This window comes from Muscardinus avellanarius (assembly GCF_963383645.1).
Source record: "Muscardinus avellanarius genome assembly, chromosome: 14".
In the NCBI taxonomy this organism is placed as follows: domain Eukaryota; kingdom Metazoa; phylum Chordata; class Mammalia; order Rodentia; family Gliridae; genus Muscardinus; species Muscardinus avellanarius.
Window position 1 is genome coordinate 91,579,165 of NC_137800.1, and position 23,448 is coordinate 91,602,612.

A 23,448-nucleotide genomic window follows, 5' to 3' on the forward strand; every position below is an offset into this window, starting at 1 on the left:
TCGCAGCGACGGCCACCGGCTTCTCCAGGCACGTCCCGAGAGGGGGAGCGTGCGCTGCTGAGGGGAGCTCGCGAGCGCCTGGGGCTACTTGGCTGCCTTCATGTAGGAAGGGATGGCGCCCCGGGCGGTCAGGCCCTCAAAGCGCTTGTAGGTGTAGTTGATGAACACCCAGTCCTTGCTCTTGTAGTCCGTCTCCGGGTGGTTGCTGGTGGCCACTGGGAAAGAAAGAGACGTAAGGGCCGCCTGCCTAGGCCCAAGATGGCCGTCGGCACAGGCTCCGGCTTCTCCTGGACACCGTTGCACCCCGCTCCGCAAGCCTTCCCTTCCTTGCCGAGTCTTTGAACCTCGTATTTCTTTTCTTTTTTTTTTTTTGGCGGGTCTGGGGATGGAACCCAGGGGCATTCGACCTCTCTGAGCTACACCCCCAGCCCAATTTTTTATTCTTTGTTTTGAAACTGGGTCTCACTGAGTTGCAGAAGGCTGACTCAGTAAGTAGCTGAGGCTGTCCGCAAACCGCGATCCTTCGGTCTCAGCCTCCAAATGCTGGGATTATAAGCGTGCGCTACCACACCCGGCTGAACCTCGTATTTCTGAACAAGAATTCTTTTCTGAGTTCAATTTTCCCACCCCTGTCATTTCGATGTGCCTGATCTTTAATTACGAGTAGGAAACCACAAAAGAGGCTTCGGGACTCACTCGGCCCCTGAGCAGCCCAGGAACGGGGCCTGCCCTCACTCTCCCTGCGCAGCGTGCTGGTGTGGCGCGCGGCCACGTGCTGCTGGCCTTACCTGCAGGCTCGAGGATGTCGGACTCGGGGAACTCGTCGAAGTTGGAGGTGTCGTCGATGCTCCTGATTTCGATCGGGATTGCAGCGGGCCTCTCTCTGCAAGAACAGATGCCCAAACGCTACAGCGAGCACCCGTGCGCCGCTTCCTCTGCGAGACCCGTGGCAGGGCTGGGGGCCCACCCACGGCAGCCCCCACTCTCAGTGCGGGGGGACCAAGCCAGCTGACCGCACCCGAACGTGAGTTTAGTGAGGAAGCCTAAGACAGAGCATTCAGCACCAGAAGACAGGCACGAGGACAGCTCAGATTCCAAGTTCGGCGTGCCCCACGCGCTGCCTTTCTGCTGAGAGAAGTGAGCCTCCAGGCACCCTCGTGACATCCCGAGCGCGCCCTCCCTCTTGCCCAGCAGCCGGCCGATGCTGAGTGAGGAGGCTGGTGCCACCCTCGCCACCCCCAGGGGCGTCTGTGGACAGGGCTGGTCCCGGGGCCTCAACACTGGGCAAGGACAGCGCTCCGGACGCCCCAGACGGTGGACAACCTGGACTCGGCACGGGGCGCCGGCCAGACCGCTGCCCTTCTCCACTAGACCCTGCCCGGCTTGCCCGCGCGGCGCTTCCTGCCTGGAAACGAGCACGGCCCGAGGGAATAAGCAGAGCATTCTTTGTGGGCATACCTGATATGTTCCCAGTCGACACCTTCAAAGAAGGCGTTGCTTTTGATTTCGTCCACTCCGGGGGCCCCGACCCTGTGCTCCCACTCACAGCAGAACCTGGGGAGACAGAGCCGTCAGCGCACCTGGCCTGCCTGCGGACAGAGGGCAGCGTCTTCTCTCCACGACGGCAATGGGGGACAGCGGCAGCAAACCCACGAGGCGAGGGGGAAACCCACTCATGTCAAAGTCGGGGCAAGCCGGGCGTGGTGGCGCACACCTGTAACCCCAGGACCTGGGGGCTGAGACAGCAGGGTCGCTGACCAAGACTGGCCCCAACAACTTAGTAAGACCCAAGGCAACTCGATGAGACCCTGTTCAAAATAAATGAAACAGAAAGCCAGGTGTGGCAGGACACGCTTGTAATCCCAGCACTTCGGAAGCAGAGACAGGAAGATAGCGCAGGTTCAAAGCCAGCCTCAGCCGCTTAGTGAGGCTCTCACCCTGTTTCCAAATACAAAATAGGTCTGGGAGTACAGCCCACAGGTAGAAAGTTCTCCCCCAGTACACCAAAAGAAAAGAACTAGAGCCTGGGGCGCAGCTCAGAGGTAGGACAGCCCCGAGTTCAAGCCCAGTAACACACACGCAGGCTGAGCGTTGCTGGCGGGTTTCTGATACCTCAAAATCAGATCTTTGGCTTTCTCAGAGATGGGGGCTTCTGGAGGGAAAGTCAGGGCTTCTTTCCAGTTCATCACCTTCTTGTACGTCTCTTGAGGGGTCTCAGAACAGAAAGGGGGGTAGCCTGCAATAGGAAAGGGACTCTGGAGCCCGCGCACCCCAAGCTTTGAGTCTGCCTGGGCTTCCCCTTGCCGTGTGTCCATCCCACTTGGCAGACAGGATTCGCACACATCCCAGAAAGCGTCCAAGCCAACTTTCATTTCCCCAACACTAAGCCCAGGCGAAGCCGTGCCTCTGACCCCACTAGGCTGCCAGCTCGCTAAAGACGGGGAGGGCGGCAGCGAGGTGCAGGGCCGGGTGCCCGGGAGCAGAGGGGGCCTCATCCTGCGGGCAGCCCCCCGGGCAAGAGCACAGACCTCCTGAGAGGTCCGCATGGACCCAGACGGCAGGCACCCACAGGTGTGCCCTCAAATCCAGATTCCCTGCAAGGGAGGGCGAGAGGCCAGGGGGCCGCTGTTCCCAGGGCTTGAGAGCAAGGGGGCGGACGGCCAGAGGGGACGGGGGCGCTCTCGGCACACCGCGCGGTTAAAAAGCCGCCCGAGGAGAAGGCGAAGGCACAAGCCAGATGAGGAGCGCGGCCAGCGGCCGAGCCACGGCAGGAAGGCGGCGCCACTCACCCACGAGCATCTCGTACATGATCACGCCCAGCGACCACCAGTCACACAGCTTGTTGTAGCCGGTCTGCAGGAACACCTCGGGGGCGATGTAGTCGGGCGTGCCCACGGTGGAGAAGGCCTGCGGGGAGGGCGGTCAGGTGGACCCCCACGCCTGCCGGCTATGACATGACTGTTACATCCGGCCTTTCACTTAACATCATGATTTTGAGCCGGAGCATTATTTCCCGCCACGTAAGTCACAATGGCGTTTGCCGCTTCTCTAGACCACACTGAATGCACACCGACGCAGTGCGTGCGGGAGCACTGCCCAGGAGCATCACCCAGGAGCTCCGCAATGCGGGAGCACCGCTATCACTCGGAGCACTTCCCAGGAGCACCGCCCGGGAACATCACCCAGGAGCTCCACAATGCAGGAGCACGGCACGGGAGCACCACTGTCACTCGGAGCACTGCCCAGGAGCGCCACCCAGGAGCATCACCCAGGCGCTCCGCGGCGTGGGAGCACCGCCCATGCGCACCTCCATCGCACAGGAGCACTGCCGGCCTAAACCTGGTGGTCTACCTCCACAGGGCTAACTCCTACCGAACGCACCGGGCGCCTGTCTCGCCAATACTTGGCGTTACCAGTGGATGAACATGAAGCGATTACCAGTAAGGCTGAGGCCAGCTCACAGGATAATTAGCCATCCTGGTTCTTTTCCTGTAAATTTCTTCCCAGATTCTTCGCCCAGTAGTTTTTTAGTTGTGTTTTGTTCCTTTTCTTCTATTGATTCATAGGAAATCTTATAAATTCAGGACATTAGTCCTTAATAGTTCTACATACTGGAACTATTTTCTCCCAGTCTGATGCTTACTGTTTTTATGATTTTTAAATGAAGTATTATCTGTCATACCAAAAGCACTATGATGTCACCTCCACACACGTCCTCATCGAGCTCTGAGGATAACTCCACCAGTGAGCTGCACTGAGCCACCCCGCCCGGTCACCATGCCGAGCCGCCCTCCGGTCAGGCCGGGGCGGGCCTCTGCGCACCAAGCAGATCTAATTTGCTCCCAAAACAAGATGTTTAGTTTTTCCTGTTTTGATTCTTGATTTTTCTTTTTGGTGCTGGCGACCTGGGGTGTTCTGCCTGAGAGACACCCTCAGCCCTTTTAAGTTTTATTTTGAAACAGGTCTCGCTAAATTGCTGAGCCTGGCTGAGAACTCCTGTCGGGTACGAGGCGCTCCGCCGGGCCGGCTCTTACTTAGTCTCGTGCTTTATAACACAGTGTCGTTCTGTCCAGGGGCTGCCGCGCTCTCGTTCTTCCTCCCAATGCTGCTTCCTTTTACTCTGTGGTACTGAGACTGACCGGGCGCTCTGCACTGGGCGGCATCTCCAGCCCTTCTCACTTGCGATTTTGAGGCAGTCTCCTGCAATGGCCGAGGCTGGCCTTCAGCTTTTCAGTTGTCCTGCCTCAGCCTCCAGGTGGCTGAGATGGCAGGCTTGCAGAGTCACCCAGCTGTCGCACGCAGCTGAAGGTCAGTTATCTTGGCTGCTGTGGAATCTCTGACCACACAGCCATTTCCTGCGGTGACAGGCAGGCTTGCTGGAGCGCGTGGGCTCTCCCGGGCCCTCTAGGCGCGGGGCTGGGCCGGGCTGCGGGCTCCGCACCGCACTGTTCCCGCTGCTCCACATACACAGTAGTAAAATGAACTGACATTTTCCTTATGACTTATACTGCTTGTATCATTTTAAAAAGCTTACTTGCTCTGAGAACACAAATATTGTCTGATACTTTTTTCTAAAATTATGAAATTTAATTTCTATCTCTAGTTGATTTTTTTTTTTTTTTTTTTTGGTGGTACTGGGGTTCCTGGAAGCCCTTCTACCTCTGGTATACACTCCCACGGGCTACACTCCCAGACCTATTTTTTAACATTTTTATGTGGAAACAGGGTCTCTTAAGCCAGCGAGGCTGGCTCCAAACCAGCACGATCCTCCTGTCTCCGCCTCCCAAGCGCGGGGATTACAAGCGTGTGCCACCACGCCCAGCTCTAGTTGATTTCAATGTACATTGTAAAATAGGAATATATTTCTCCAAACAGGTAATCAAATAGCTATTTTTTTTGAGGTACTGGAGATGGAACCCAGGGGCATTCTTCCTCCATGCTACACCCCCAGCCTAATTTTTTATTTATGTATGTATTTATTTATTTATTTTGGTGGTACTGGGGTTCCTGGAAGCCCTTCTACCTCCAGGCTATACTCCCAGACCTATTTTATACTTTATTTGGAAACAGGGTCTCACTAAGTTGCTGAGAGCCTCACTAAGTAGCTGAGGCTGGCTTCGAACCTGTGTGATCCTCCTGTCTCAGCCTCCCAAGCGCGGGGATTACAAGCGTGCGCCACCACGCCCGGCTTTAATTTTTTGTGTGTGTTACTGGGGATGGAACCCAGGGGCCTGATACCTCCAGGCTACACTCCCAGACCTATTTTATATTTTATTTGGAAACAGGGTCTCACTAAGTTGCTGAATGCCTCACTAAGCTGCCGAGGCTGGCTTCGAACATGTGATCCTCCTGTCTCAGCCACCCAAGTACTAGGATTACAAGTATGTGCCACTACACCTGGCTTCAAATGTTAAATTTTAAAAATATAAATATTAATATAAGTGCCCATTCTTTTTGGTTGGGGAGGTTTCTTCAAGCTTTAAAATATGAAACATGGCCTGGACCCCTCGAAAAAAAAGCATTTTCATTCTAATTATAAAGGTAAGAAACTATAGATACTCTTTAAAGACTAGATTTATTCTAACAAAGATGAATGCTATATAAATCTTATTGACCAAAGATTATAAAACCAGAGCTTTATTGCCACAGGAAAAGAACTTCAAGATACTAAGGCTCTGTTAAAACCAACTTTGGAATTATAAGATACATGCCACCCAAAGGCTTGGACCCGGAAGGAGAGCAGCGCCGGCTGGAGCCGCCTTGCCTGGCCGCCGGCGCCCTCCCAGACCTCGTCCATCTCCACGCGGGCCAGCCTCGCCATCTGCTGTCTGAGTGGCAGCGCCCTCCATTCCCGCTGGGTCGCTTCCGTCAGCTGACCTAAGTCGGCCGGCAGACGCAGCACCTCGAGAGAGGCCAGCGGCCCAGGCCCACGCTGCCAAACACCGCCTGCCTCCGGTGCCCGTGGCGCACAAGGGGTGGACGGAGCAGTGCGCCTGCGGGAAGCGCCCTGGCACGGTCCCGGGGCGAGGCCAGCCGGGACGACCTGCATCTACACTTCCCATCCCTACTGGGAACAGAAGAGACCATGGCCCCAGGACCCCACATCCATTCAGATGCTCGAAAACACTTCAAATGCCATTTAACCCCAGGTGGAAACGGACGCCTCCTTCCTCGCAGACTCGTAAGCCGTCCCCAGTGACTGACCTGACCCTGGGTGCGCATGAGGCACAGAGCCCATCTCAGAGCACAAGGACATGAAGGAGCTCGAATTTAATTATCCCCGAAGTAATCATCAGCATAGCAAGTAGCCAGGGATTACAACCTGACCTGCTCCTAAAGAGAAAAGGAAAAGGCCGGACGCCGCCCGGCGGCAGAGCACTCCCCTGGCGGGAGCGAGGCACTGGGCTGGGTGCCCACCCCGCCGACGCTCAGACGAGTCCTGACTTTTGTTACTTCCAAAAGAGAGCCCACTATCAGTCTCCAACAAGGCACGGCGACTGCCCGCCACGTCCTTTCCGGCCGGGAGCTCGGCACCAGGCACACAGCGCTATCACACAGGGTCACTCTTTCTGTATGCGTGGTACTAGGGATGGAACCCAGGGAGGTACACCCCCAACCCTTTTTGTTTGTTTTGGAATGGGGTCTCACTAGGGTGCTGAGGCTGGCCTCGAACCTTCAACCTTCCTGTCTCAGCCTCCCAAGCGCTGGGATTGCACACGTGGGCCATGGCACCCCGCCGCCAGAGTCTCTCACACCTCAGTCACCCAGGCTACACGCCCCAGACACACTGCACCAGAACCTCTGGGGGTGAACACTGGGCGTCACTACGGTCCGGGGTCCCCGGTGACTCCAATGTGCAGGCTGAGAGCAGCTGCGCCACGGAAAGACAGGACTGGAGGGGCCCACCCGTCCTGACTCCCTAACCACCAACCAACCCCGGAAACAGTTCCACAAAAACACAATTTACAAGTTTAAAGAGTAACACAGCTCCCAAGAAGAGGAAATTATGTTGCAGATAACTGTCCCAAATTAATACCAGGAAAAAACATCAGAGATTCGTTTTACAGCTTGAAACCCCAGCTACTCAGGAGACTGAGGCAGGAGGGTCACAAGTTTGAGGCTAGACCGGGAAGACTAGCGAGACCTTGCCACAAAGTACAGAATAAAAAGGGCTGGGTGTGCTGGCACGTGTGCCCAGTACTTGGACCAAAGCCAGCCAGAGCGCAAGGCCCTGTCTCAATGAAACAGGCCAGTGGTAGAAGATCCCTGGACTCAACCCCCACAGCACACACAAAATGGGCACTGAGACGCGGCTCGACGGTAAAGCACCTCTGGGCTCAACCCCAATACCAAAAAAAGAGAAAAAAGATTAACTTCAGTTACTGCATCTCCAGAGAAGTGCCTGAGGCCGCTGGTGAACGAGTGCCAGCCTTCCTGACTACCCGGGCACGGCCCCTCTGCCTCGCGACTGGGGTCCGCTCCCAAGAACCAAAGGTGCCACGGAAGCAGGAGTCACGCTCCGACAGCGGCCGCCAGTGGCCTTCGAACCTGCCAGCACGCACGCCGCCGTGCCGCAGGCAGGCCCGACCAGCTGCTGTCACAGTGTGCTCCGCCTGGCAGCGGCATGGAGGTGCAGGTATGTGATCCCGGGACTTGGGAGGCTGAGGCAGGAGGGTCGCAGGTTCAAGGCCAGCCTCAGCTACTTAGTGAGGCCCTCTGCGACTCAGTGAGACCCTGTGTCAGAATTGAAAGTCAGGCTGGGGGTGAAGCTTGGAGGTAGAATGCCCCTGGCTCAATCCCCACTACCATTAAAAAGTAAATAGATAATGTCCGACACACCAGGTAAGTGCAAGAAAGTGGCTTCTGTTTCGACTTGTGGGGTTCTTTATGTGCGCACAGTCTGCATTCCCCTCCCATTCTCTCCAGCTCTGGCCACCCAGCAGTGTTTTCCGTCACAGGGCAGGCTGGGCACTGACCGAGGCGTCTTTACCCAGACGTCCCCACTCTGCAGGCCAGCGCCTCGGAGCTCAAGGCAGCTGCGTGGTGTGGGGAGGACCCCGCGCAAGGCGGAGCAGGAGGGGGGACTCTCCCAGCCTGGAGTCCGCCCCTCCGACACCGTGGGGCGCGCACAGGTCGTGGCGCCCCCGGCCGCCACCGCACTCACCAGCTGCCGTCTGTTTCTCTTCCAGGTCTCCGCTTTCCGCTTGGAGTTCATGTTCTGGAAAGCTAAAGCACAGAGACAGCTGTAGCGAGGCGGGGCGCGGCGCGGCGGGGCTCCCTGCACCCACAGCTGTGCGCCGGCCCTCAACACCCAACGCGCTCTGTTCTCAGAAGCGTCGCTGTCAAATGCCCAAGAGCAGCACTGTCACTTTTAGGGCCTTCTGCGTTTGGGGCGTGGCTGGCAGAGCGTGCCCGGGGTGAGCGGGGCTGTCCTACGCGCTCTTCAGGGACTCCTGCACATGCGCGTCCCGTGCTGGTCTTTCTGCTGTGACAGAGGCGGGGCCCACCCGCCCGGGGCCGGCCCTTCTTTCCCGGGCACCGCCTCACACTCACTGAAATTGCTCGGGAGGCTGTGGCTCAGATTCCGATAGAATTCCGTTCTGTGGGCTTTTTTCAGTCCCGTGCAGAGGCCAAAGTCAGAAAGCTTCACGTGACCCTGTGGAGAAGAAACTGACAGGTACTAGGGATGGAACCCAGGGGCGGTCTACCTGAGCTCCACCCCCTGCCCTATTTTTTATTCTTTACTTTGAAACAGGGTCTCACTGAGTAGCAGAGGGGCTCACTAAGTAGCTGAGGCTGTCCGCGAACCGCGATCCTCCGGTCTCATGCTGGGATTACAAGCGTGCGCCACATGCCCGGCTTCCTTTTTTTAATGCAGTACCGGGGATGGAACCTCCAAGCTCCACCCTCCAGTCTTATTTTTTATTCTTTATTTTGAAACAGGGCTGCAGAGGGCTTAAGTAGCTGAGGCCGGCCACGAGCCTGGGATCCGCCTGTCTCAGCGTCCCCAGCACTGAGATGTCAATGTGCGTCACCAGGCCCAGCCAGGAGCTCCCTCCACAGCTCTGTGAGGGAGCGTCTCCACAACCCAGCTTCTCTGCGCATCTGAAGCAGAGGTGGGGAGGCAGTGCCGGGCCGGGCCAGGCCGGGCCGAGCGGCTCCTCCTCGAGCTCGGGGCGCGGGGCTACGGCTTGGAACCGGAGCAGGTTTGCTCGCTGCTGCCGGAAAGCTGCTGCTGCGCTTGCTGGTTCTAGGCTGGGCTCCTCCTTAACAAAGGAGATTGCCCAGACAGGGTTCAGGCAGGTGAGGCCTTAGCAGAGAGTTAACTATATGCTAGGAGGAAATGACTATCTTTGGCTTTATTAGAAAATAACACTCAGCCAGGCATGGTGGTGCATGCTTATAATCCGAGCATTCAGGAGGTGGAGACGGGAGGATCGCAGTTCGCGGCCAACCTCAGCTACTTGGTGAGGCCCTTTGCAACTCAGTGAGACCCTGTTTCAAAAATAAAGAGCCTAGTCGGGCGTGGTGGCGACGCTTGTAATCCCCGAGCTTGGGAGGCAGACACAGGGGGATCGCGCAGGTTCGAAGCCAGCCCCACTGGCTTAGGAGACCCTGTTTCCAAAAAAAAAAAAAAAAAATGTAAAAACAGGTCTGGGAGTGTAGCCCGGAGGTAGAAGAGTTTTCAGGAACCCCAGTACCAACAAAATAAAATAAATAAATAAATAAGTAAATAAATAAATAGCCTAGAGCCGGGCGTGGTGGCGCACGCTTGTAATCCCCGTGCTTGGGAGGCTGAGACAGGAGGATCGCACAGGTTTGAAGCCAGCCTCAGCTACTTAGTGAGGCGCTCAGCAATGTAGTGAGACCCTATTTCCAAATAAAGTTTAAAGTAGGTCTGGAAGTATAGCCTGGAGGTAGAACAAAAGCCCCTGGGTTCACCCTCAGTACCACAAAAAAATAAAATAAAAAGAGACTAAAAAATAGGACTGGGGGTGTAGCTTGGTTCCATCCCCAGTATCACAGAAAAAAAGAAAATAACACTCTAAGCTCTACGCCATGTGTGTGGGCCCATGTTTTAATCCTAGTACTTGGGAGGCTGAGACAAAGGATCACAGGTTGGCAGCCAGCCTTTACTACTTAGTGAGGCCCTCTGCAACTTGGTGAGACCCTGTTTCAAAATAAATAGTAATAATAATAATAGTAATAATAATAATAATAATAATAATAAGGCTGGTGGTGTAGCTTGAAGGTAGAATGCCCCTGGGTTCTATTCCTAGTATTGCAAAAAAAGGAAAAGGAGAGAGAGAGAGAGAGACAGACAGACAGACAGACAGACAGACGTGTAGCTTAGAGGTAGAATGTCTCTGGGAGCAGTATAAAAAAAAACCAAAAATACCCCAAAAGTGAATGTCCTTTAAGAGGAATGTTTAATGAAATTAAAGGGACATAGCCTTTCAGAGAAAGTAGCTTACCTATTAAAAACAATGTAGTCGGGCCTGGCGGCTGCGCCTACAGCCCCAGAATTTGGGAGGTTGAGACAGGAGGACCACAGGTTCCCAGACAGCCTCAGCAAGTACCGAGGCTCTCGGCAACCTAAGGAGACCCCGTTTCAAAACGCCAGGGCTGGGATGCAGCCCAGAGGAAGAATGCCCCGGTTCCATCCCAGGACCAGGGAGAGAGATGGCGGAATGAGGCGCCGGCCGGGCGGTGGGCGCCCACCTTACTGTCCAGCAGCAGGTTGTCCGGCTTGATGTCTCTGTGGATGAACCCGAGCCGGTGGATGGAGTCGATGGCCAGCACGGTCTCTGCGACGTAGAACTGCGTCTCCTCCTCGGTCAGCGTGTCCTTTTTCATCAGCAGGGTCATCATGTCCCCTGTGGCAAAGATGCAAAGCCACCACCACACGGCGGACGGAGGCGCGCTCTACACCCCGGCCAGGCCCGGGACAGGAAGGCGCTCCTCACTACCCAGGGCGCGCCACGGGGCACCAGCTCATTCTACTTTTGAGAGGAAAAGGAAATTCCTCTCAAACTTAAAAAAAGAGTGTGTTTAGGATAATTCTCTGGACTAGGGAGAAAAATTCACTTTTCAGTTTGCACAAATATATGTGCAAATCTCTCTCCATGTAGAAGATAATATTTGCATACAGGTTGTAATGCCATCGTTAGAGACTGAAACGCCCAAAGTGTGGATATATGGGAAGGCTGAAAGCGCGCTCTCCACCCTGTCCACGGAACACTAGAAGATAACGCAGCTCGCGCGGCGTGAGGCGCGGGCGTGGAGGGCAAGGGGGTGCCCTGATGTGACAGGGAGGTGGAGGGGCGGGGGCGCGGGGCGGGGAGCCGGGGCTTTCCTGCTACTTTCCAAATACAGAAGCAGACTTTAGCACCTAACTAGTAATGTCCTTAGTTTTCTGCAAAGTCAAAATGTAATTATTTCTGCTTAATACCACAATTAAAAGAGAAAAGAAAGGTTGAGATCCTAAAAGTCAAGAGTTAGACAAAAGCGGAGAACACCTGAGCAGTCTAAAGCTAGGAGAAATAGGAGACTCGGCTTAACGCCCGTAAAGCTCATGTTAGGAAACAGGGAGGAGGAGCCTCAGAGTGCTGTGCGGCCTTTTTTTTTTTTCTGGTGCTAGGGATCAAGCCCAGAAGCATTCTACCTCCAAGCTACACCCCCGGCCTGATTTTATTTATCTGGAAATGGTCTCACTAGGTTGCTGTCTCAGTTGCCAAAGCTGGCCTCAAACCTGCGATCCCCGTCTCAGCCTCGCCATCCCGGGATTACAGGCGTGCGCCACCACGCCCGGCTCTGCACTGGCTTTTGAATCTCATTTCATTCATACCTTTATCTTACATAGTCTTGCAGGGAAGTATTTTTCACTCGGGCAAAAATGTAACCATTTACTGAATGTTCTTCTTGACCCAAGACTTGAAAAATAAGACAGTTTCTCCTGGCAGAGTTTTCCAGGCCTGAGAGAGACGGGCAGTGCGGCGACCATGGCTGAGCAGCTGTGTGGCCTTCGCTCCCGACCGGGAGAGCTGCCCAGGTGGCCAGAGAGCCCAGCCTGACGGTCGGGCTGCAGGCCGACTCCTGCGAGCACTCCGCGAGCCCAAAGGGCAGGGTCTGCGGCGCAGGAGAAGCCCTGGAAGACGGCCCTGGGAGTGGCCAGGCGCTCACCACGCCGGCCCCCAGCCCTGGTTAAAGAGCCGCTCCCCATTCTACAGCGGAACTTGACCCACTGTTTCCTAACTTTGATCAGTTGTTAATAAAAACTACTGATGACCCTGGATCTTTTAAGCTAAGGGTTGTCTCAAGATCAATATTTTATTCCAGCTCTATCTGCTTTGCAAAAACCAGAAAAGAAATGGGTAATTTTGGTTTTCCTCCTCAGAATTGCCCCAAGTCTGCTCGCGGGAAAACTGACTGTCCCCCACCAGACGCCGAGCTCCGTCTGGCTCCTCTCGAAGCTGCCTTAGGAGAGGCACACGTCCACTCGTCAAAACTTAAACCTTCTACAGCGGGGAGCTGGAGGAGGGACGGCAGGCCTCCTTGTTTCCGCCCTCCCTGGCCTTATACTGGCAACTCCCTCGCTCAGCCCTACAGGTTGAAAAAGGGAAGAAATGCCTGTGTTTAACAGAATGGGAAGGTCGCTACATCACAGAAGGCCCACTCAGATAGGCGGCCGGCTCCGGAAGGCCATGAGGAGAGGCAGACAGACCGCGAGGCTGAGGAGCAGAGGAGGGGAGCCGGGCGGGAGGAGAGGCAGAGAGGGAGGGGCCTGCGACGTTCGGTCATTACCTCCAGGCAGGAACTCCATGATTAGGTAGAGGTTTAGCTTATCCTGAAAACTATAGAACATTCTCACAACCCACAAACTGTCTGCCTCCACTAGAACGTCGCGCTCCGCACGGATGTGGCCGACCTGGAGGTACACGCATTGGATTAATGACACGCCTTGCTCGCAGTGTAGACAAGTTCAAGGCTGCTCTGAGTACGTAACTGTGACGACACGCAAGATCTGCTTGGGCAAGACAAGACCAGCTCAACACCGGCTGGGCCGGAGGTGGCCGATGAAACCTGGGGAGGCCCTCGCTGCAGAGTGCACGCTCCCGCGGCGGCAGCTCCTCCAGCGCCCACCGACTCCAGGTGCCGAGCCCCTGGCACCACACCTCTGCAGAGAGTTCTGTTCTAATAACCTCTTTTGGGAACAACTGGGCCAGGTGAGACCACGGGGCCCTGCCGTGGGTGTGCACTGTGCGGTGAGGGACAGTTCCGGACACCACGGCACCACAGCACGCAACCCACACTGCCCAGGAGGCCTCGCTGCACTGAGCCGCGAGGAGCCGCGGGCTGGGGCCACTCCATGCCAACCCAGGGCGGAGCCGCGGAGTCAGGGCTCAGGGGAGGCCCAGGCCGGCTCACAACCAAAAAGGAGCCGGGTGTGGTGGCGCACGCCTGTAACGCCAGGACTTGGGGGCTGAGGCAGGAGGTTCACAGGTTCGAGGGCAGCCTCAGTTATTTAGTGAGACCCTTTGCAACTCAGTGAGACCATGTTTCAAAATAAAAACTAAAAAATAAGGGTGTAGCTCAGAGGTAGAATGTGCCCAGTACACCACACACACACACACACACACACACACACACACACACACACACACACACACACAGTGCTGGGAGTATAGCTTGGATATAGAACGCTCCTGAGTTCCATTCCCAGTACTGCAAAAAATAAGTAAGTGCCAGCCAGGCGTGGTGGTGCACACTTGTAACACTAGTACTTGGGAGGGTGAGACAGGAGGATCCGAGTTTGAGGACAGTCTCAGCAAGGAATGGGATTCTCAACCCAGCGAGACCCTGTTTCCAAATAAAAATAAAATAGGGCTGGGGGTGTAGAATGCCTCTGGGTTCCCTCCCCAGTGCCACAAAATAAATAAGTAAATAAATAAATAAATGTAAAAGGGCTGAGGGCATAGCTCAGTAGTAGTGTGCCCTGAGTTCAATCCCCAGACCTAAGGGAAAAAAATAAGAACATGGAAGTTAAATTATAGATTTAAGTGAATACATTTCCAGTTTTCTACTTTTACCGAAATACCTAGCTGAGGAGACAAGCTGCAGGAGCCTAGGAGACCTGGCAGGATTGCTCCGCTAAAATGATGCTCCCCAGCTGTGCACCGAGGCACAGCACAGCTGCGACCTCAGGACTCGGGCGGCCGAGGCAGGAAAACCCCAGGACTGAGATCAGCCTCGGCAACTGTGAGGCTCAACAGCCAGTGAGACCCCACTTCACAAGGAAAAGGGCTGGAGGCACAGCCTGGAGGCACAGTGCCCTGGCGCAATCCCAGAACCAAATAGTAATAATCATGCACCATAGTATCAAATTGACCAATTTAAATACATAACAGGGGCCAGGCATGGTATGATCCTAGTAACTGGGAGACTGAGACAGAAGGGTCACAGGTTCAAGGCCCCCTGGACAACTTAGCAAGACCCCGTTTCAAAATAAAAAACAAAGCCGACGCACACTTATAATCCCCGCCCTTGGGAGGCTGAGACAGGAGGATCACACAGGTTCGAAGCCAGCCTCAGCAACTTAGACCCTGTTCCCAAATAAAATATAAAAAAAAAATAGGTCTGACAGTATAGCCCGGAGGTAGAAAGCCCCTGGATTCTACCCCAGGTACCACCAAAATAAAATAAAATAAAATAAAATGTAACAAAAAGGGATGTGAGGGTATAGCTCAGGTAGAATGCGCCCGGGCTAATTTCTGTTAGCACACACATACACGTAAAAAAGGAAATAAATTATGAAGCTCATATCATGAAGCCCCACCTGTCCCCGTTTTCTGCAGAAAGGTTCTCCCTGCTGCCCAGACTGACCCTGGACGAGCAACTCTCCTGCCTCAGCCGGAGAGCCAAGGTTGAGCTGCATCATGTGATCAAGTCTAGAATAAGCCCCAGGCTAAGCACGCACATGTGTATGTGCGTGCGTGTGGGGGGGGCACTGGGGGTGGAACCCAGGGGCTTTCTACCTCCAGGCTACACCCCAGCCTTTTTATCCCTTTTTGCCTTTGTTTCTGTTTTTGGTGGTACTGGGGATGGAACCCAGGGGCTTTCTACCTCCGGGCTGTACTCCCAGACCTTTTTTTTTATATATATACTTTATTTGAGAACAGGGTCTCACTGAGTAGCTGAGGCTGGCTTTGACCCTGTGCGATCCTCCTGTCTCAGCCTCCCAAGCGCTGGGATTACAAACGTGCGCCACCACGCCCAGCTTATCCCTTTTATTTGAAACACGGTCTCACTAAATTTCAGAAGGCCTAAGTTGCTGAGGCAGGCCACAAGCCCGCAATCCCATCTCAGCCTCCCAGGTACTCGGATTACAAGCGTACCCACCACACCCAGCCAGTCTAAGCCTTAAATAGAGGTTGTGGTCCTGCTGCCAGTCTTAAGTGTGTACAGCATGCCGATCTTAAACATGCATTAATTCCTGCACGAAGCGGTGCAAGACAGTATCTGCGCTCTGTCCACGGGCCAGTCTCCAGTGAGGGCAGCTGCTCTCACACTGCTCTTCCGTGTGGACTCAGATCCCACCTGGCGTATCCTGTGTTTACCGTCTCATTCTTCCTGGCCAAGGCTGGGCCCATTTTCAGTCTGTACTATGTTCTTTGGAGAATTTTTTAACAGATTCAATAAGCAGCTGGGTATGGTGGCGCACACCTGCAGCCCCAGCACTTGCAGGGCTGAGACAGGAGGGTCCCAGGTTCCTAGCCAGCCTCAGCAGCCTCGAGCTTGTGATGAGAGGCTTTAGCTGGCCCGGACTGAAGTCAGACCTCGGGCATCGAGCCCATTAGCTGACATGAGCTGAACAATCAACGTCACACAGCGCTTCGTGCAGGAATTAACGCATGTTTAAGATCATGAGACAGGTCCTTTATTTATTGAGAGAGAGAGAGAGAGAGAGAGAGAGAGAGAGAGTGTGTGTGTGTGTGTGTGTGTGTGTGTGTGTGTGGTGCTGAGGATGAACCCAGGGGCTTTCTACCTCCAAGCTACACCTCAGCCTACTTTTTATTCACTTTGTTTTGAAACAGGGTTACAGAGCCTCGCTAAGCAGCTGAAGTTACAGAGCCTCGCTAAGTTACAGAGCCTCGCTAAGCAGCTGAAGCTAGCTATGAACTTGGACCCTCCTGTCTCGGAGTCCCAAGTACTGGAATTACAAGTGTGTACCACCACACCCGGCTTTTATTTTTTATTTTTTACTTTTTTGATGGTACTGGGGATGGAACCCTTCTACCTCCAGGCTACACTCCCAGACCTATTTTATATTTTATTTGAAAACAGGGTCTCTTAAGCCAGCGCATCTGGCTTTGAACCCGCGCAATCCTCCTGTCTCCGCCTCCCAAGCATGGGGATTACATGCGTGCGCCACCACACCCAGCTATTTTTTATCTTGAAACAGGGTTTCTCTAAATTGCTGAGGGCCTTGCTAAGCTGCTGAGACTGGATTGGGGTTCACAGCCAGCCTCAGCTACTTAGTGAGGCCCTCTGCAACTCAATGAGACAGGGTCTCACTAAGTTACAGAGGGCCTCACTAAGTAGCTGAGGCTGTCCACAAACTGTGATCCTCCTGTCTCAGCCTCCCAAATGCTGGGATTACAAGCGTGCCCACCACGCCCGGCTTCTGTCTCAAATTAAAGAATAAAAAATATGGCTGGGAGTGTAGCTCAAAGGTGGAATGCCCCTGGGTTCCAACCCCAGTACCACAAAAACAACAAAAATAAAACAATCTATTTGGATCACCTGTTACCAGGCTGGGCTCTTGGCACATACTATAGGAAATAATTCTGAGAGTTGTAATATATTCCTCACTATACAATTTTCTTTTTCTGAGTACTATTTATTGAATAGAAGTTTTGAGACTTGCCTAAAACTATAGGAAATATGTCTCATAAAAATAAACTTGGCTGGCTTTGGTGGCAAACACCTGTAATCCCAGTACTTGGGAGGTTAAGACAGGAGGATCACAGGTTCAAGGACAGCTTCAGCGGCATAGCAAGACTCTTGGCAACCTAATGAAAACCATTAAAAAAAAAAATAAGCCAGGCATGTTGACACATGCTTATAATTCCAGTACTTGGGAGGCTGAGACAGGAGGATGGCAGGTTCAAAGCCAGCCTCAGCAACTTAGGGAGGCCCTGTTTCAAAATGAGAAATAAAGTCTACTTGGAAGTAGAAGGCCTTTGCGTTCAATCCCCAGTACCAAAACAAAAACAAAAAATAAAGAAGGCTGGGTGTTGTAGCTCAAAGGTAGAATGCTTCTGGGTTTAATTCCCAGTAGCACAAAAACAAAGAAAAAAAACAGCCCGGGTGGTGGCGCACGCCGAGAAAGGAGGACCACAGGTGTGCGGCCAGCCTCAGCTGAGGCCCTCTGCAACTCCCTGACACTGTTTCAAAACAGAGTAAACTCGGGGCTCAGCCCCGGCTCTGAAAGATGAATACAGGAGCAGACCAAGGAACCAACCCGACTCCCCAGTGCGACACACGCAAAGCAGGGCTCTCCCGTGCGCCTCCTGAATGAGGCGGCTCCTCGGCACTGCAGGCCGGGCCGTGCACTACCTTCAGGCAACACGTAAACGCGGCTCACTGGCTCGCTCTCCGCAGGGCCGACAGCCCAGCAGCCTCCACGGACGCTACCGTCGGCCTTTCACGGGAGACGGCTCAATCACCCACGCACCTTCACGGCCACCTTCCTGCCTCCGCCTCTCGAGGAACTGGGGCCACGAGGCTGTGCCAACAAGTGCGCCTGCCTGGCCCCGTGGCACGAGGTGGGTTTCAGCTGAAGACCCTGCCCGAGGTGTGATGCTCACACTGGAGTTCCCGAGCCTGGGCTCTGGGGCGCAGGAGAACACGAAGAGGCCTAAGTCAAGGCGGGAAGGCGGGATGGGATGGCTGTGGTCCTGGGGTGGACACAGGGCCGGCCTGAGCTGGGCCTGTGCTCACCCCAGCCCGCGCCCTTCTCACCCCGGTGGGCTCTGCCTCCCTCAGCCAGGTCTCCCGCAGCCCTGCGCCCACAGCCACCTGTCTGAATCAATCAGCAAGAGAGGCCCAATTCAGGAGAGTCTGCATCCTGGCTTATTAAAAACATGCCATCAGCCAGGCTTGGTGGCGCATGCCTGTAATCCCAGCATTTGGGAAGCTGAGACCGGAGGATAGTGGTTCGCAGACAGCCTCAGCTACTTAGTGAGGCCCTCAGCAACTCAGTGAGACCCTGTTTCAAAATAAAGAATAAAAAATAGGGCAGAGGGGGTATGGCTCGGAGGTCAAATGCCTCAGACCCTCAAAAAAAAAAAAAGGCCTCCCAGTGGCGGCCTTATTCTCATCTGCAGAGCTCTTGCACAGCGGTCCAGGTCCTGGCCAGCTGTCTGGGCGGGGTGGGCGCAGGGATGGGCTGCACTGTCACGCAGCAGCCTCCCTGAGCACTGCATTGTCAGCAGGACCTGCGCGGCCCTGGGCACCGTACCGCCCCAGCATCCTCAGGCTGCAATGGATGAGCCTGCAGAACAAAGCGTGCCAAGACAAGCTTCACACTGCACACCCATTCCTACCTGCCAGGCCTCAGTGCCGAAGTGAACATACAATCTCTGTTTCCAGCCTTTGGCGAGAGACGCTACTGCACCAAGCATGACCTCAGAGGGCTCGCGCCACACCACCGTGGGCTCGGCGGGGCGCAGGCAGCTCCTCCCGCGTTCCAGCTTTAAGAAGACCACCCCGAGCTGCATCCTGTGCCCTCCGTCACCGCCACCATCGGCCGCGGAGCGCTGAGACGCGCCCGGCGCTCACCTGCTCCTTCTCGAGCATGTCCGCTTTGCGGAGGATCTTCATTGCATACACATGCCCCGTGTCTTTCTTCTGAACAAGCCGCACCTCAAAATGAGAAAAGAAACGCCAAGTCAAAGGTTCACACGACCAAGCCAGTGCTTTTATGTTAAAGCAAAGTGATTTTGTTCTGCTTTGTTGTTTTGCAATGCTGGAGATGGAACCAGGACCTGAGAAAAACGCATTATAATCTGAATATAAGCACCTAGTGGTAACAAAGTAGAAGAAAAGGCTTTGCAGTGTGATAGGCACACTTGTTATCCTGACACTCGGGAGGCTGAGACTGGAGGATCATGGCTCAAGACCAGCCTCAGCTCCTCAGTGAGGCCTCTGCAACTCAGTGAGACTCTTTTCAAAATAAAGAATAAAAAATAGGGCTGGGGGTGTAGCTCAGAGGTAGAATGCCCCTGGGTTCCATGCCCAGTATTGCAAAAAAACAAAGCCCACACGTGGACGGCTTCCTGCCCTCACCCCCCGCCTGGCCAGCACGAGAGCAGCACCACCGCTCCACAGCCAGATGGTGCAGGTCGGCAGCCGAGGCACTGCTGCGAAGCGGGCTGCTGCGTGCGGGCGTTACCTCGCCAAACGCTCCTCTGCCTATGACCTTTAGCGACTCAAAGTCTTCCAACCCAAGCCTTGTTCTCTTCAAACGAAGAAACTCGGTCTCCTTCCGAGCATGCGCTGATCTCCTGAGGCGTTTCTAAAGTAGACAAAGGAGGGCAGGGTGGGCGCTGACACTCTGACTCTGGCGGCTGGAGGCAGAGCCAAGGTCCCTCCCGCAGGGCCAGAGGGCCCGGGCTGCTCGCGCCCCGCCGGGCTCTGACCGACCCGCTTCGGCAGCCCACTCCGCCGGCACTGTTGCCTTTCAATTTTTAAAATAAAATACAAGTTTTATTTATTTATTTATTTGCAGTACTGGGGATGGAACGCAGGGGCATTCTACCTCTGAGCTACCCCCCCGCCCTAATCTTTTTTTCTTATTTTGAAACAGGGTCGCACTGACTTGCAAAGGGCCTCACTAAGCAGCCGAGGCTGTCCAGGAACTGTGACCCTCCTGTCTCAGCCTCCAGGATGCTGGGATGACGAGCGTGCCCACCACGCCCGGCTTAGTTTGATCTTGGTTTCACCTTCTTCTTGGATTCTAACTCCAATCAACTAAAGTGGCTTCTAGAGAAATCCTGCTCTGCTGGACACTCAGTGCTGCCTTCTCCCAGGTCCAGAAGCACGCCCCTTCAACCTCCTGTGGGACGGGCAGACCTGCCCGCGCCCAGGCCGCCTCGTGGCTGACACCTGCCTTCCCTGTGGATTCCGGGAGGATCTCCAATGTCAATTACCTCTTCATCCTTTAGGCCTTCCTCTTCCATCACTTTTTCTAACTTCTTTTGTCTAAAACAAATAATCAACAACAAAACATGCATGAAAAATATTTCAATTGCTGTCTGAAATCCCATGTAACCTAATTGGTTTCTGAAAAATGCAGGGCCGGGCGTGGCGGGCACGCTGTCATCCCAGCACTCGGGAGGCCGAGACCGGAGGATCGCGGTTCGCGGCCAGCCTCAGCTACTCAGTGAGGCCCGGCTTCACAATAATACAAAATAGGGCTGGGCTGTAGCTCAGAGGTAGAATGCCCCTGGGCTCCATCCCCAGACCTGCAAAAAAAAAAAAAAAAAAAAGAAAAGAAAAAAATAGAAAGAAAAAACATGGCAAACGAGGGGCATAAAAATAGTTCACTGAAACAAAACCTACACAACTATCAACAGAACGCCTTACAATTACTAAGGCGAAAAGATTCCCATTCTTCAACTTACAGCTTGAAAAAGACTGCATAACGCAACACAGAACCCCGCTCCCAAACCAAACGTGCGTGCGTGCTCAGTCTGTCTGTCTGTCTGTGTCTGCTCTCTTCAGTCACTTCCTCAGCAGATCACAAAGCCGCCGGCATTCACCTTCTGCCGACAGGTGCTTCTCGAGCCCTGACTAAAACCCACTTCATTCTCACGCCTTTTCCTTCCTTCCTGCTGTAAGCAATGAGTGAAAAACAACAAAAATAAAAGCAGAATTTGGAGTGGAGGGAAATGACCAAAATGGTGGTTGGCAGCGGGGCGCGGTGGCGCACACCTGTCATCCCAGCACTCGGGAGGCCGAGACAGGAGGATCACGGTTGAGGACAGCCTCAGCTACTTAGCAAGGCCCTTTGCAACTCAGTGAGGCCCTGTTTCAAAAGAAAGAATAAAAAAAGATAGGGCAGGGGGTATAGCCTGGAGGTAGAATGCCCCTGGGTTCCATCCCCAGACCCACAAAAAAGCTTTCTATCTCCAAGCTACACCTCCAGCCCAAATTTCTTTCTGTACTTAGAAAGAGGGCCTCACAGGCTGCCGAGGGCTGCGCGGCCACAGCTGGCTCCGAGCTGCGAGTGTCCTGTCTCGGCCTCCGAGGTAAGGGGTCACAGGCGCGCCCCAGGCCCGGCCAGGTAAGGGTCACAGGCGCGCCCCACGCCCGGCCAGGTAAGGGGTCACAGGCGCGCCCCAGGCCCGGCCAGGTAAGGGTCACAGGCGCGCCCCAGGCCCGGCCAGGTAAGGGTCACAGGCGCGCCCCAGGCCCGGCCAGGTAAGGGTCACGGGCGCGCCCCAGGCCCGGCCAGGTAAGGGTCACAGGCGCGCCCCAGGCCCGGCCAGGTAAGGGTCACAGGCGCGCCCCAGGCTTTCCCATGGTGCACTCGCAGGTCCTGTGGCTGTAGAAATAAGCGGCTGACGGCAAGGCCTCGGGCCACGCAGATGCGGATCAGAGCTCTCACCTCATCTCCCGCTCCTCATGCTGCGCGATAAGGTTGCTGTAGAAGTTCTCCAGCGTCACCTTGGTCATGGTCACCCTCTCCTTCGTGTGGCTGCTCATGGACGTGCAGGGCGCCGCACCTGTCATCGCCATGACTGCTGGGGACAGGAGAGGCCTCCTCGCACCAAGACACCAAGCGCACCCGCCGGCCAGCATAAGAGGCCACAGAGGCAGCATGGAATGTTTCACAATGCTGCAGCTGCTGGGTGCCCACGCCCATCGCCCCGTACTGGGGAGGCTGAGACTGGAGGATCGCAGGCCTGAGGCCAGCCTCAGCAACCTTAGCAAGACTCAGCAACCTAGTGAGATCCTGTTTCAAAATAAAAAATAAGCCAGGCACGGTGACATGTGCTTTTAATCCCAGGACTTGGGAAGCTGAGACAGGGTGATCACAGGCTCAAAGCCAACCCCAGCAACTTAGTGAGGCTCTAGCCAATGTAGTGAGACCCTGTTTCCAAATAGAAATAAAATAGAGCCAGGTGTGTTGCCAAACGCTTGTAATCCCAGTATGTGGGAGGCTAATACAGGAGGATCACAGCTTAGTGGCCAGCGTCAGCTACTTAGCGAGGCCGTCTGTAACTTAGTGAGACCCTGTTTAAAAATTAAAAAAAAAAAAAAAGCAGCCGGACGTGGTGGCACGTGTTTGTAATCCCAGCATTTGGGAGGCTGAGACAGGAGACCGCGGTTCACGGCCAGCCTCAGCTACTTAGTGAGGCCCTTCACAACTCAGTGAGACCCTGCTTCAAAATAAAGAATAAAAAATTGGGCAGGGCCGGGCGTGGTGGCCCACGCTTGTAATCCCCCGTGCTTGGGAGGCAGAGACAGGAGGATGCGCTGGTTCGGAGCCAGCCTCGCTGGCTTAAGAGACCCTGTTTCCACATAAAAATGTTAAAAAACAGGTCTGGGAGTGTAGCCCGTGGGAGTGTAGCCCGGAGGTAGAAGGGCTTCCAGGAACCCCAGTACCACCAAAAAAAAAAAAAAAAAAAAATTGGGCAGGGGGTGTAGCTCAGAGGTCAAATGCCTCTGGGTTCCATCCCAGACCCGCAAAAATAAATAAATAAATAAATAAAAATAAAGAATAAAAAATAATAGGGCTGAGGGTTTAGCTCAGAGGTAGAATGCCCCTTGGTTCCCTCCTCAGTACTTCAAAAAAGAAAAAAGGGGCCGGGGTGTAGCTCAGTGGCAAAGCGCCGGCTTTGCAGGTGTGGCGCTCTGGGTTCGCTCCCCGGTTCCAAAAAAGACAAAAAAAGAACCCCTTTAAAAAGAGAAAAAGAAAAAACTTTAGCTGAGCATGGTGGTAGCTGTTTGTAAGCCCAGTCCTTGGGAGGCTGAGATGGGAAGATTAAAGGTTCAAGGCCACTCTCAGCAACTTAGTTGAAACCTGGTTTCAAAATAAAAGATTAAGATAGGGCTGGGGGTGTAGCTCTGAGATAGAATCCCCCTAATACCACAAAAATAAAAATAAAAACTTGAACACAGGACTAGGGTATAGAGCTTGGTAGAATACCCCTCCGCTCAATCCCTAGTACGAAGAACAAACAAGTCTGGGTGGAGGAAGCTCGGGTGTGGTTCCTTATTTGTGGCCCACACCCCCAGCCCGCAATGCAAACCACATGTGCTCTAAGTGTGTAAAGAAAGTTTAAAACCAGGTCTAAGCCAGTGCAGAGCCGGGCTCCGCCCTTCTTTGGAAATTTCTGGAGACCCTTTGCATAAACATAGTTCCGTGTGTGTGTGTGT

The 23,448-nt window shown here is 54.3% G+C and overlaps 1 protein-coding gene across 1 annotated transcript; it reads right to left on the reverse strand.

Annotated features, from left to right (window-relative positions):
• Positions 1–84: 84 nt before the first annotated feature.
• On the reverse strand, positions 85–21,804 carry STK38 (serine/threonine kinase 38; the record flags this gene model as incomplete). The annotated part of the gene is made up of 13 exons (XM_080710109.1): positions 85–215; positions 789–883; positions 1,459–1,554; positions 2,113–2,236; positions 2,790–2,907; positions 8,165–8,226; positions 8,554–8,656; positions 10,723–10,877; positions 12,805–12,928; positions 18,844–18,927; positions 19,457–19,579; positions 20,214–20,265; positions 21,674–21,804. The coding sequence occupies 13 exons, from the start codon at positions 21,802–21,804 to the stop codon at positions 85–87; spliced, it is 1,398 nt and encodes a 465-aa protein (XP_080566235.1).
• Between the last annotated feature and the right edge of the window lie 1,644 nt (positions 21,805–23,448).